The sequence below is a fragment of the Bos grunniens genome, chromosome 12, assembly GCF_055505025.1.
Source record: "Bos grunniens cultivar Pamir isolate PY7600 chromosome 12, Bosgru_T2T1.0, whole genome shotgun sequence".
In the NCBI taxonomy this organism is placed as follows: domain Eukaryota; kingdom Metazoa; phylum Chordata; class Mammalia; order Artiodactyla; family Bovidae; genus Bos; species Bos grunniens.
In genome coordinates, this window is record NC_141176.1 from 82,416,993 (window position 1) to 82,429,396 (window position 12,404).

Genomic DNA, 12,404 nt, shown 5'->3' on the forward strand with positions numbered 1-12,404 from the left:
TCACTCAGACTCACGTCCATCGAGTCAGTGATGCCATCCAGCTATCTCATCCTCTGTCGTCCCCTTTTCCTCCTGTCCCCAATCCCTCCCAGCATGAGAGTACTTTCCAATGAGTCAACTCTTCGCATGAAGTGGCCAAAGTACTGGAGTTTCAGCTTCAGCATCATTCCTTCAAAGAACACCCAGGACCGATCTCCTACTAAGGAGTAAAAATTTTACAAGGAGAAAAAAAATTTTTTTTAATGGCAAGCGTCCGTTTAAGGACTCCATGACAGAAGTCTGGGGAGTCGGTTCGCTCCGCCACAGACTCACCGCGGCTAGTGACATGACACGGGCCACCGCGGCGGGGAGGGGTTGAGGGTCCAGGGACCACGGCACTCGGCGCTTTTTGTGGGGATTTTGCGAGAGACTGACACGGGACAAGGCGGAGGGGACAGCTGGACCGCCCTGCTCCCCACGACAAGGACGGCCTTCCAGCTCCGAGTCCTCTTCCATCCGAGAAGCTGTCTGTATAGCACGCGGCCGGACACCGGAACGCTAGGCGGTCGTGTCAACAGTCAGCCGGGGAGCCGGCTCCGTGACGGCCCAGACAGGACTGAGCACGCGCGGAACGCGCCTGGCGCCAAGCGGAGAGGAAATGTCCCCCGCGCCGGCGTTCCGGAGGCATATGTTGCTTTGGTGTCTCCACGGGGCGAGGGGCGGCGCTAAAGTACTAATGCGGTCTCCGCAGAGTTACACCCACTCCTCCCACAAGCCATTCCCACTCCTTTCCCAAGGCTCCCGCGGCCGTCAGGAAAATCCGAAGAGGCGAACCCCTTTCACTTCGGACGCACTTCCCTTTCACGGCAGGAAGTAGGTGAGGCGGGGGAGCGGGCTGGGGAAAAAAAAAAAAAAAAAAAAAAAAAAAAACCAACGGACGAGCCGCGCATGCGTTGTTCTCTGGCGGCCTCTGGTGTGGAGTCGAGTAGCCCGATTCGTCGCTCCGCCCGGAGTGCGCCTGCGCGGTCACAGGGTTTTTCTCCACACAGCCCCCCCTCTTCAGTCTCCGCTTCCCCTCCCCCTGTCCCCCGCGGGGCTCTGGGTCCGGCGCCGGGACCATGTTCACCAGCACCGGCTCCAGTGGGCTTTGTGAGTACCGGCCGCCGCCATCCTGGTTGTGTCCCCTAGACGGCACCCTTGGGTACCTCCTTGAGGAGGCTGGGGGCGGCAGGGATTCGGCGGTTGCAGGAGGTTTTGTGTGTGTGTGTGTATGTGTGTGTGTGTGTGTGTGGTCGGCGGGCGGGGGGTGGGGGGGCGGATCTTCCATCCCCGTTGCCAGAACCTTGGTAGTTCCTGCCCCTTGGGGCCAGCGGTCACCGCCCCCGTCTCAGCCTGGAGTGGCCAGTGAGGACTGAGTCCCGCCTCCAGCTCCCCTCGCCCCCAACCCGCCTGTGAGCCCCAGGTTCGATGCTCAGGTGCTCCCGGGGCTGCCGCCAAGTGGGCTGGGCAGTTAGGGTCCGGCTGGGTTGCCTGGTGTTCTGGCCTGGCTTCTTGCCCTCAGCGGAGAAACCAGAGGCTGAGGCGATGCTGGAAACCTGCTCCATTCATTTTAGGCTACCGAGGGACCCCAACTGGCTTCCCTCAGATGCAGATTTCAAACCTCTGCTTCAGAACCTGACCCCTTAGTTTTACTTCGATTTTTTTTTTCCTCCTCAGCCTCTCTTAGGAGTATTTAGATAAACAAAAACTGATTAAAAGTACTTGAAAGTGGAAGGAAGTTTAGAAGGAGTTTGGCACAAGCAGGGCCGTTGCTGCTGGATGTTGTTATATTTTAGTGGAGTATCAGCGGTGGGGTGTCAACAGATGGAGGGTAGAGAAATATAGAGAGCCTTTTAAACAGCTTTCTTTTTCTCGCTGAAATGGCCTAATTGACTCAAGGAAATGGCAACCCACTCCAGTATTCTTGCCTGGAGAATCCCATGGATGGAGGAGTCTGGTGGGCTACAGTCCACGGGCTCTCAAAGAGTCGGACACGACTGAGCGACTTAACTTTCACTAACTTTCAAGATGGACTGTATGTCAGCTGACCAGCATTGAGGTTAGGCATTGACAGAGCAACAGCGAACTGTTTGAATAGCTACAGTTTTTGCAACTGCTTGTCTGTTCATGCTTATCTCCAAATGTGTGAAGTTAATCTTACCAAGTACAGAGGCAGTTGACATTTCCAAATGTTCATGATCTCTTGTGAAAGCTAGGAATCTTTTCGAGAACACAGATCGCATTATTGACCAGGGGATTTTTGCAGAAATTAACACCTGTGGTCAGCAGTTTGTTACATAAGTGAGTATTAATATGTCTCTGGTCAATAAACGTTCTGGTAACAAAAGATGTATTAAGATACCTGGTCAGTAAATTGATGTCTTAGTCTGGGAGTAAGTTAGTATCAGGGTGACAGGCATAATTATAAATCTTCCTCACTGCTCAGCTTCTCAGGTTTTGAAGTGGGCTTAGTATTTATGATTTCCCTTGTTTCATGATTTGATTTATGGCATTTTTCAAGCACTGGCCTCAGAGTACCTTAACAGCTACTAGGTAGTTAATCTTCCTCAGAGTACCTTTTGGATAGAGAACATCATGACTGTTGAAACTGATAGTTGAGAAGGTGGTGTGTTTTTCCTGTGATCCTACTATGAGCCATACACTGCTGAATAGGAAATTAGCGGTTGTTATTGTTCAGTCGGTCAGTCATGTCCGACTCTGGGACCCAGTGGACTGCAGCACCCCAGGCCTCCCTGTCCTTCACTCTCCCGTGGAGTTTGCCCAAATTCATGTCCATTCATGCCATCCAACCATCTCGTCTTCTGTCGTCCCCTTCTCCTCCTGCCCTCACTTTCCCAGCATCAGGGTCTTTTCCAATAAGTCGACTCTACATCAGGTGGCCAAAGTATTGGAGCTTCAGCTTCAGCATCAGTCCTTCCAATGAATATTCAGGGTTGATTTCTTTTAGGATGGACTAGTTTGATCTCCTTGCAGTCCAAGGAACTCTCAAGAGTCTCCTCCAGCACCACAATCAATGGTAGAATTCTTCAGTCTTATTTGTTTTCTTTCGTCATTTGAGCTATCCTTCCTTGTTAATCAAAAAACATTAAAAAACTAAAACAGCAAGCAAAATCTGTTACTGGTTACTATGCTCTGTTAGCCATTATGTTGCCAAAGTATATTCAAATTTGATATAAGGTGACTCTGGGGAAGGTAAGACATGCTTACTTGTGGCACATGGTTGATAAGTACTGATTTCTAGGATCCAAACTGCAGCCCAGGGAGAGGCCTAGGCCGGAGGCTACTCCTTAGCTGTCTTGCCTTGTTTCCGAAATAAATTTATCAGAAGCATAAAAATGGATGGAATGGCCATTCCTCAGAAGTCCATGTCTTATATGCTCCTTTAACAAACATTTTGAGCAACTCTTATGGGTTGGTTTCTGGAGATGTGACAACTCTTGCTGGGTTCTGGGGACTTGACATTGGACAAGTCTTGGTCCCAGTGTTTGCAGAGCTTATAGTGTTGTTTAGGCACCATTTTTTTTTTTCCTGGACTGGTCTTTTGGCAAGTCTAGGCAGGAAAATTTTCCTTGCTCCAAAGTTTTTCTTTGTAAGGCTCCCCACTGAAAGGGAAGTGATTTCCTTTAGATAAGTCGTGTGCCCTTTGGTAAATGAGAGTTCTGATCCTAAGTGTCCTGAGGATGAATGTTTGCCTAACCCTGCCCCAAGGCATGTTTTTTAAGGGAAAAATCCCTGCTCTTTCCTACCACCTGCATATTTCCCACCTCTGTGACTGGTAGATGATGGTGTTTGCGTATTACACTTGCTTTCCTCTCTCTCTCATTTATTTATTTATTCTGCAAGTGTCTGTTGACTACGTGCATAAGCCACATACAGTTTGTGTACAAAGGATAAAGTGGTACACAGGATGAAGCAGACCGGCATCCAATAAGTGTGTTACCATGGGATCGCACATAGTGGTACGTGTCGTGAGGAAAATTCAAGGGTAGTGGCGTAGACTGTAGTTATAGAGGACTGTAGCAGGAAGCCAGAAGAATGCAAAGAATGCTGCTTTAGCTGTCGTGGTCAGAGAAGACGTTCAGGAAGGTGACCGAAATGGTGTGAAGGAGCCAGCAGCTGAGTTTTTGTTGGACAGTGTGCATCTTGCAGAAGGGGAGACACAAGCGCAGAGGCTCTCAAGCAGGCACAGCAGGGTGTTTTCCAGGTGTTGAAGAAAGCTGGTGCTCCCAGGGTCGTGAATCAAGCAAAAGGCATTTGCAACCATGTCTTTGAAACTGTACTGCTGTCGGGTAATTAGGACTGGATAAACGTGCGTAGGACTCGTGTTCATGCCTCATTTTAGATCCTTGCTTAGAGACGACTACATGTTGAGTAATAGATATATTATTTCTGACATTTATTAGTAAGTGGTCCCATGACTTACTTCACAGTGTACTCACTCTGACCGTGGATTCAAGCAACACTCCTTGGATGTCTGCTGCTGCTGCTAAGTCGTTTCAGTCATGTCCAACTCTGTGCGACCCCATAGACGGCAGCCCACCAGGCTCCCCCGTCCCTGGGATTCTCCAGGCAGGAACACTGGAGTGGGTTGCCATTCCCTTCTCCAATGCATGAAAGTGAAAAGGGAAAGTGAAGTCACTCAGTCGTGTCCAACTCTTAGTGACCCCATGGACTGCAGCCTACCAGGCTCCTCTGTCCATAGGATTCTCCAGGCAAGAGTACTGGAGTGGGGTGCCATTGCCTTCTCCCATTGTCTAATGTATTCCAATTTCAGGTCCCACCTTCAAGGAGTTCAGTGTTTAGTGGGAGAAAAGTTGACAGAAAGCAATGAGACAGTGTCTGTACTGGGTGCTTCGGGTTTCTGGCAGGGGTTGGTCTCGGGAGGGGAGAGGCGCTGTTAAGACTTCCATCGTGGGGCGATGCTTCAGCTGACTTTTGCGGCCTGAACACGAACTGCTCAGGCGTGCAAGCAGGGAGAGGGCCTCTGTGGGGCACGGAGCCTGGGCAGGGCCTGGCAGAGAGGCCAGAAGTGATGAGTTAGGGGATTGCTGATTCCGGCAGAGGGGAGCACTTCCTGCACAGAGGTGTGAGCAGTGACATCATTCAGAGGCCAGTGGGTCGAGGGCTGGGGATGGAACCTGAAGAGGAGACATAGCCAGCTGCCCCTCCCCAGGAACACAGACAGGAGTGGATGGTAGAGCCGAGTTTGGGAAGCAGGAGAAGGTGAAGTTGTGAAACTCTGGTTGGGGAGGCTTCATGCTGCTGTGGGCGGCAAAATGGAAGCTTCCCCTTGGGGATGCGAGCAGGGTTTTCCATACGCTGCCTGTGTCCTGGCTGCGAGAGCAGCCACGGAGCTTTCAGATTCCTGGTCGCATCCCCAGAGAGTCACATTCAGAAGAGCTAATGTGGCCATTAGAGATCTGAATTTTTAAAACCAGGGGGTTGATTCTGAGGGACAGATTTAGGTCAAGGCAATAGGGTGGCCAGCAGGAGGGGCCCAGAGTCCAGCGGGAGAGGCTGATGGCTTCGGTGAAGGTGGGAGCAGTAGAGATAGACACGGGGGAGAAGGAGGATTCTAAAAATGTGTAGGCAGGTGGGCTGTGTCAGTAGAGCTCATGAGATCGGGAGAGAGAAAGGAGTTGAAGGTGACCGGGTAGACACGTTCCTGTTCACCGAGGCAGGGAGTGCAGAAACAGAGGGCTCAGTTGGGGGGAAGACATTTAGTGTCTGAGGGCCTGGGAAGTCCAGTTGGAGATAACCCAAGGGCCATCTGCAGAGAGGGAGCTGGCCTGGACACGGGCCATTACGTGGGGGTTGTGCCCTGGATGTGAATGACGACACCGGGAACAGCAAGTAGAGCTGGAAGGCTGAGGACAAACTTTCAGCTCAGTTCAGTTCGGTTCAGTCACACAGTTGTGTCCGACTCTTTGCGACCCCATGAATCGCAGCACGCCAGGCCTCCCTGTCCATCACCAACTCCTGGAGTTCACTCAAACTCAGGTCCATCGAGTCCGTGATGCCATCCAGCCATCTCATCCTCTGTCGTCCCCTTCTCCTCCTGCCCCCAATCCCTCCCAGCATCAGGGTCTTTTCCAATGAGTTAACCCTTTGCATGAAGTGGCCAAAGTACTGGAGTTGCAGCTTTAGCATCATTCCTTCCAAAGAAATCCCAGGGCTGATCTCCTTCAGAATGGACTGGTTGGATCTCCTTGCAGTCCAAGGGACTCTCAAGAGTCTTTTCCAACACCACAGTTCAAAAGCATCAATTCTTCAGTGCTCAGCTTTCTTCACAGTCCAACTCTCACATCCATACATGACCACAGGAAAAACCATAGCCTTGACTAGACGGACCTTTGTTGGCAAAGTAAAACTTTAGGCAGTTCCAAACCAGTGTTGAAGGCACAGTGGAGACAGGAGACAACAGAGTAGGCAGACATGGGTGTTTCTCTAGGAGAAAACTGTCCTCACCCGACCTAGTTTGATTTGCCTGCTTTCTTTGTAAACAAACTCCTGCAGCTTCTTCCCACTCTCTTATGGTGACTCTGATGGCCCGACTTCTGATCTCTTTGTCTCCAGTTTACAGCCCATTTCTGGCATCTTCCACTTCCAGTGTGGAGACCACGGTTGATTCCCCGAGTTGCGTTGCCGTTGAGACCCTTGGCGACCTGGGATCCCTGTCCTGCTGTCTCACCTGTCAAAACTCCAGCCTCGTCCTAATGTGTGGTGTCCATACAAGCTGAGTCCTGGCATGGCTGCTTAGTTACATTTCTTGGATTCCATTGTCTCATCATCCAGGCTGTTCCCACGCTTACTCCATCCCAGATACAAGGGCCATGGGTGTTGGCACCCATGGCCATGCCTGGGCACATCCTTTCGCTAACTTGTTTGTATCTATTCTTCAGCAGGTGTTAGAGGAGACGTGCTAATGTAGGTGATGTTCGAGCTGATTTTGGAGGGACGAGTAAGGGTTTGTCAGGCATGTGAACGTAGTTCTTTTTTTCCCCCCAATCTCAAAGAATTCTTCTAATTGAGGCCCACCGTTTGTCTATTCTTAATTCATTCTTTTAAAACGTATTTTTGTTATTTATTTGGCTGCATTGGGTCTTAGTTGCAGCATGTGGGATCTGGTTCCCTGACCAGGGATTGAACCTGCGGCTCCGGCATTGGGAGCTCAGAGTCTTAACCACTGGGCAACCAGGGAAGTCATCCTCTGCTGCCTTTTCTAGTGACACTCCCTCCTCTCTTCTGGCACAAGTTAAAGCTGGTGCTTTCTCCTGTGGGCTCTTCGGAGATCCCCAGGATATTTCAGATCCCTATTCTGTGGAAAGTAAAAGTGAAAGTGAAGTCCCTCAGTCATGTCCGACTCTTTGTGACCCCACAGACTGTAGCCTACCAGGCTCCTCCGTCCATGGGATTTTCCAGACAAGAGTGCTGGAGTGGATTGCCATTTCCTTCTCCAGGGAATCTTCCAACCCAGGAATCAAACCCGGGTCTCCCGCATTGCAGGCTGATGCTTTACCATCTGAGCCACCAGGGAAGCTCTAGTTCTGTGGAAAGGAGATGTTATTCCCTGTTTTTTTCAGGTGGTTGTGAAGATGAAAACATTTATCATGTGTAAACTCCTAGAGTTTTGCATAGTAAATAAGTAGGGTAAAGTATTTTTTTTCTTTTTCTTTTTTAATTAATTTATTTTGAATTGAAGGATAGTTGCTTTACAATATTGTGTTGGTTTCTGCCATACATCACCACAAATCAACCATAGGTATACATGTGTCCCTCCCTCTTGAACCTTCCTCCTACCTCCCACCACATCCCATCCCTCTAAGTTGTCACAGAGCCCCGGTTTGAGTTCCCTGTGTCATACAGCAGAGAGACTCCTCTAGTAACAACCTATGGAAATGATCCCTGAAAGTATAGTCTTAGAGTGAAGTATTTTTAACTGGAGACTTCTTTGGAGTCTTAAAAATACAGAAGCATAACCACTTCATCCATTGACCGTGTTCTGTATGTGCCCAACTGCTAATGACTTTGTTTCTTCTTCCCTACCAAGCTTCTTGAAAGATGTCTTCACTTTTTTTCCTTTCTCACCTCCCTTCACTCTTAAGCTGTGCAGTTAATTAGCTGTTTGTTTTTTTATTCTGATGGTCACCGGCTGTGGCCTTGCGTTCACCGTGCCTGCTTCCCTCCCCCACATACCACCGAGAGTGAGTGACCGGAGACTTCCTTGTCCACATACGGGCCTCTCACTCCTTGTCTTAGTGGAATGTTCTCTCACACTGGCCTTGATGAACACTTTTTGTGCAATTTTTTTTTTTAAATGGAAGTGTCGTTGATTTACAATCTTATATTAGTGTCAGGTGTATAGCATAGTGATTCCAGTTTTTATAGATTGCCTTCCATTCAAAGTTATTATAAAATATTGGCCATATTCCCTGTGCTGTACATTACCTCCTTGTATCTTATTTATTTTGTACCTGGTAGTCTGTACCTTTCTAAAATTCCTTGTTCTTTGACTTTCTCCTCTCATCTCCTGACGACATCTACTTAGTTTCTTTCACATCCTCAGGGGCTCCTGAATTCGGCTATAAGTTATTGTCACTTTAAGATGAGCAGTTTCAGTGGATCATTAAGGCCAAAACCTATTTCTGTCGAAGTAAAGAGTGAACTAAAGGTTGTTGTTGCTTAGTTGCTAAGCCATATCCGACTCTTAGTGACCCCATGGACTATAGCCCCCAGGCTCCACTGTCCGTGGGGATTCTTCAGGCAAGAATACTGGAGTGGGTTGCCATTTTCTTTCCCAGGGCATCTTCCCAACCAGGGATGGAACCTGGGTCTCTTGCATTGGCAGGTGGATTCTTTACCACTGAGCCACCAGGGAAGCCCATGAGCCAAAAGTAGAGAGTAGAAATAGAGTGGATTGTTGGGATGGACAGCTGAGCGAGTCTCAGGAAGACAGAGCTGGAGTCAGCCCTTTGGAGATTCGGATGGTTGTCAGTACCCAAGGGTATCATGCTAACTAAAGCTCACATAGCCCTGAGTTGGGAACCAGTATAAATTTATCGGAGTGCAAAATTCATTCTCAGCTGAGCTGGAAATTTCCTTTGAGTGAAACTCTTCTTTCTTTATCCAGAAACCTTAGTTAGGAAGCTTGAGTCAAATGCAGTTGATGAATCCGCAGTAACCGTGGTGCCAGCCTATGGTAAGGACAGTATTCTCACTCTAGAGATGGGTGGGCTGTAAGGACCAGTGGGTCACTCAGGGTCTACAAACCCCACCCTCATTTCAGCTTTAGGATATTGCCTCAGAAGCCGAGCACTCTGACCAGCATCACGCTGACACGACACTTCCATAGTTCCCCACTGCGGCTGTGGTGGTGCTCCCAGGAAGGGCCATACCACGTTCTGATCTATTCTTTCCTCAGATATGTACTCAGTGTGTTGAATACATAAGTAAGTTGTGGGAGATGATCAAAGTAAATATTTTTGTCTCTCACCATCTCTTTAAAATGCACTTGGCTTGGGAAGCTTTTTGCCTTTATGAAATGGCATCAGGCCTTACGACTTTTTATTCACTCTTTAAGTTACTGATTCAATGGCTGTTTACCGTACCCGTGAGTCAGCTATTCTTCTAGGAGCTTGGGATTCAGTAGTAAGTGAAAGACAAAAGGTGCATTCAGGTGGCAGTAACCTTAGGGAACAGAAGTCACAAAACATAAGCTCAGTTTAGAGATCGAAAGTACCCAGTTCAGTGTATTCAGCCTTCATTCAAAGGTAAGACTTTATCTCCCTCTTTCTCCCAGTTAAGATTTTATCCCTCTTTAGAGATTGAAAGTACCTAGTTCAGTTCATTCAGCCTTCATTCAAATTTAAGACTTTTCCTTCTTCTTTATCCCAATTGGGATTTGTAGCTAGTAATGCCTTGTCAGAGAAAGTGATGTAACTAGCTTCTGACCTTTTGTGTGCCAACTGACCCTGAAATTTCTAGTTTCTCCTTCCTGGTTTCTAGATGGGGCAGAGTGGGAGGACGAAGGAATGGTGAGGAGCTCAGACTGTTCTATGCTTCTCTCCGCGCCTGGCCAGTGGTTTAAGCTGACTCTGTCCTATAGGTTCTTGCAGTGTCTGGGGAGGCACTCATGTGGGTTGCTCCCCTGACCTCTGGGGGATGTATTATTAGGCTGGTGGGCTTCATTTGGTGACTCTTCCTTAGCTTCCTGAAACTTAGGTCCGTCTGCAGTTTCTTCCTTCTAAGGCCTGTTTGGCTTGCTTGAGGGTACCGTTGGACAAATCAAAGACGACGCCTCTAGCTTGTGGTCCACCTCTGCTCTGCTGGAATTGCTGATTCTTTGCCCTGGTCGTGCATTTTTTATCACATTGATCAACATGGCTTCTCCTCCTTCTGCTTTCCAGAAACCCACTGTACCCCCCACCTCCTATCAGGGCTCACGTATTTAGTTCACCCCTTGCTCGGCTTGACGCGAGGGCCTGGATGTACGCACAGTGAGTTGGTGGTTCACTCCACTCGTCTTCCTCGTGATGTCCTCTCTCCACAGCAGAGAGCTCTCACCCTTCTGCTCTTTATACTCATGATCTGACTGAGAGGACTCTCTTGGTGCTCTTTCTTTGTAAACTCTGCATTTTGGTTGTGGAATCTCCCTTTGGTATTCAGCGACTCTTGTATTAATATTTCAGTACCTCAGTGAAACCTGCAATTTTGCCATCTTGTTTTAGTTAGGTTTCTGTTTTGAGGGCCAAGGATTACTTGGCTGGCCTCTTTAGAGGTGACTTTGTGTATTTGTGTTCAGATTTCATTCCTTGTTGCAGTAAGGGATTAACTGAGCAGGCCTGGTTTGCCCTGTTGCCCTGTAAAACCAGTTGCTTTTAATGCCTGATTCTTGGGGATAAGCTGCTTCCCAGATTTCTTCAGTTTTGAGGGAGTGTATTTTTTGAAACAAGGAGATCCAACCAGTCCATTCAAAAGGAGATCAGTACTGGGTATTCTTTGGAAGGAATGATGCTAAAGCTGAAACTCCAGTACTTTGGCCACCTCATGCGAAGAGTTAACTCATTGGAAAAGACTCTGATGCTGGGAGGGATTGGAGGCAGGAGGAGAAGGGGATGACAGAGGATGAGATGGGTGGATGGCATCACCAACTTGATGGACGTGAGTTTGAGTGAACTCCTGGAGTTGGTGATGGACAGGGAGGCCTGGCGAGCTGCGATTCATGGGGTCGCAAAGAGTCAGACACGACTGAGCAACTGAACTGAACTGATTTTTTGAAACGCTTGAGAAATACAGTACTCTTTATTCAAGAATTTTGATTGAGAAGGAAAGACATATTAAGTAGGAAAGGGCAAACCTGAGCAAGGGTGCTTTTAAAAACAATGTTTTTCTTTTCAATCTAAAGTAAGATTAACCACATTATAGAAAGCTTGCAAGATAGAGAAAAACCACAGTTAGCATTTCAGTTAATTTTCTTAATCTTTTCCCCTCTATACATTTATGTTCTTGTTTTAAAGTAACTGATTTTGTTATTGTAAAATGAATACATGGTCACCAAAGAAAATTCTGAAATATGGAAAAGTAGTGGGAAAAAATAAAAACATCATTTATTAACATCTTGGTGTTTATACTTTTTCCATTGCAAAAATGAATATCCAAATTAATAATTAAGTTTATCACACTTGAATACTATTTTCTAACTTGCTTTTATTTCATGCAACACACTTAAAATGCAGTCATAATGACTGTATGTATATTCTGCTGTTTTTTCTTTTGTCATAAGCATTTTCTTAGTATACTATTCTTGCAGTTAGGTTTGTGCTTCCCTCCGTTGTTTTTTTTTTTCCATTATAGTAATGCTGAGAGCATCTTAATTTTCAAATATCCCTAGGAGTAAAAGAAGACTAAATAAAGAGTGTTTTAACTTTTGATACTGCCAAATTCTAGCCCCACAGGATGGTACCTACAACTTTACCAGCCATTTTAAGGGAGAAAATATTGGTTTACTTAAGTTACCACGTTGAATTTTCACAGTAGCTCTAGGTATTGTTACTCTTTTTTTCTGCAAATGAGTATGTTGAGGCTCAGAGTGTAATTTGTCCAAATTATGTGGAAGAGCTAAGACTGAGCTCAGGTTTGCCTGCCTCCAAAGCCAGTGGTTTTTTCCGCTGTGTCATGCCACATTAGAGACTAAATTGATGTGAATTTAGTCTCTGACTAGGAGCAATGGGAATATAACTTCTAAGCCTTAGGAAAAACACCTGGGAAAAAGAATCATCATTTAAATGAGAGTTCTGTGTATCTCTGTAATTTTTCAATCAACAGCTAATAAAGTATGCATCATTACCCGTTTTACTTGTATCACA

At 47.2% G+C, this 12,404-nt stretch overlaps 1 protein-coding gene across 6 annotated transcripts in view; it reads left to right on the forward strand.

Annotated features, from left to right (window-relative positions):
* The first annotated feature begins 334 nt into the window (after positions 1 to 334).
* UBAC2 (UBA domain containing 2) overlaps positions 335 to 12,404 on the forward strand; it is a 171,099-nt gene continuing 159,029 nt past the window's right edge. Inside the window, exon 1 of one of the 6 annotated variants that reach the window (XM_086330420.1) lies at positions 335 to 852. Coding sequence is in view for 2 of the 6 variants with exons in the window: in XM_086330417.1 (XP_086186543.1) it covers positions 928 to 1,128 (201 nt within the window). In the remaining 4 variants the exon portion in view is untranslated. Of the gene's footprint in view, positions 857 to 909; positions 1,129 to 12,404 lie in introns of those variants that run through there. The other 5 variants (XM_086330419.1, XM_086330421.1, XM_086330422.1 and 2 more) reach the window with 5 other exon arrangements.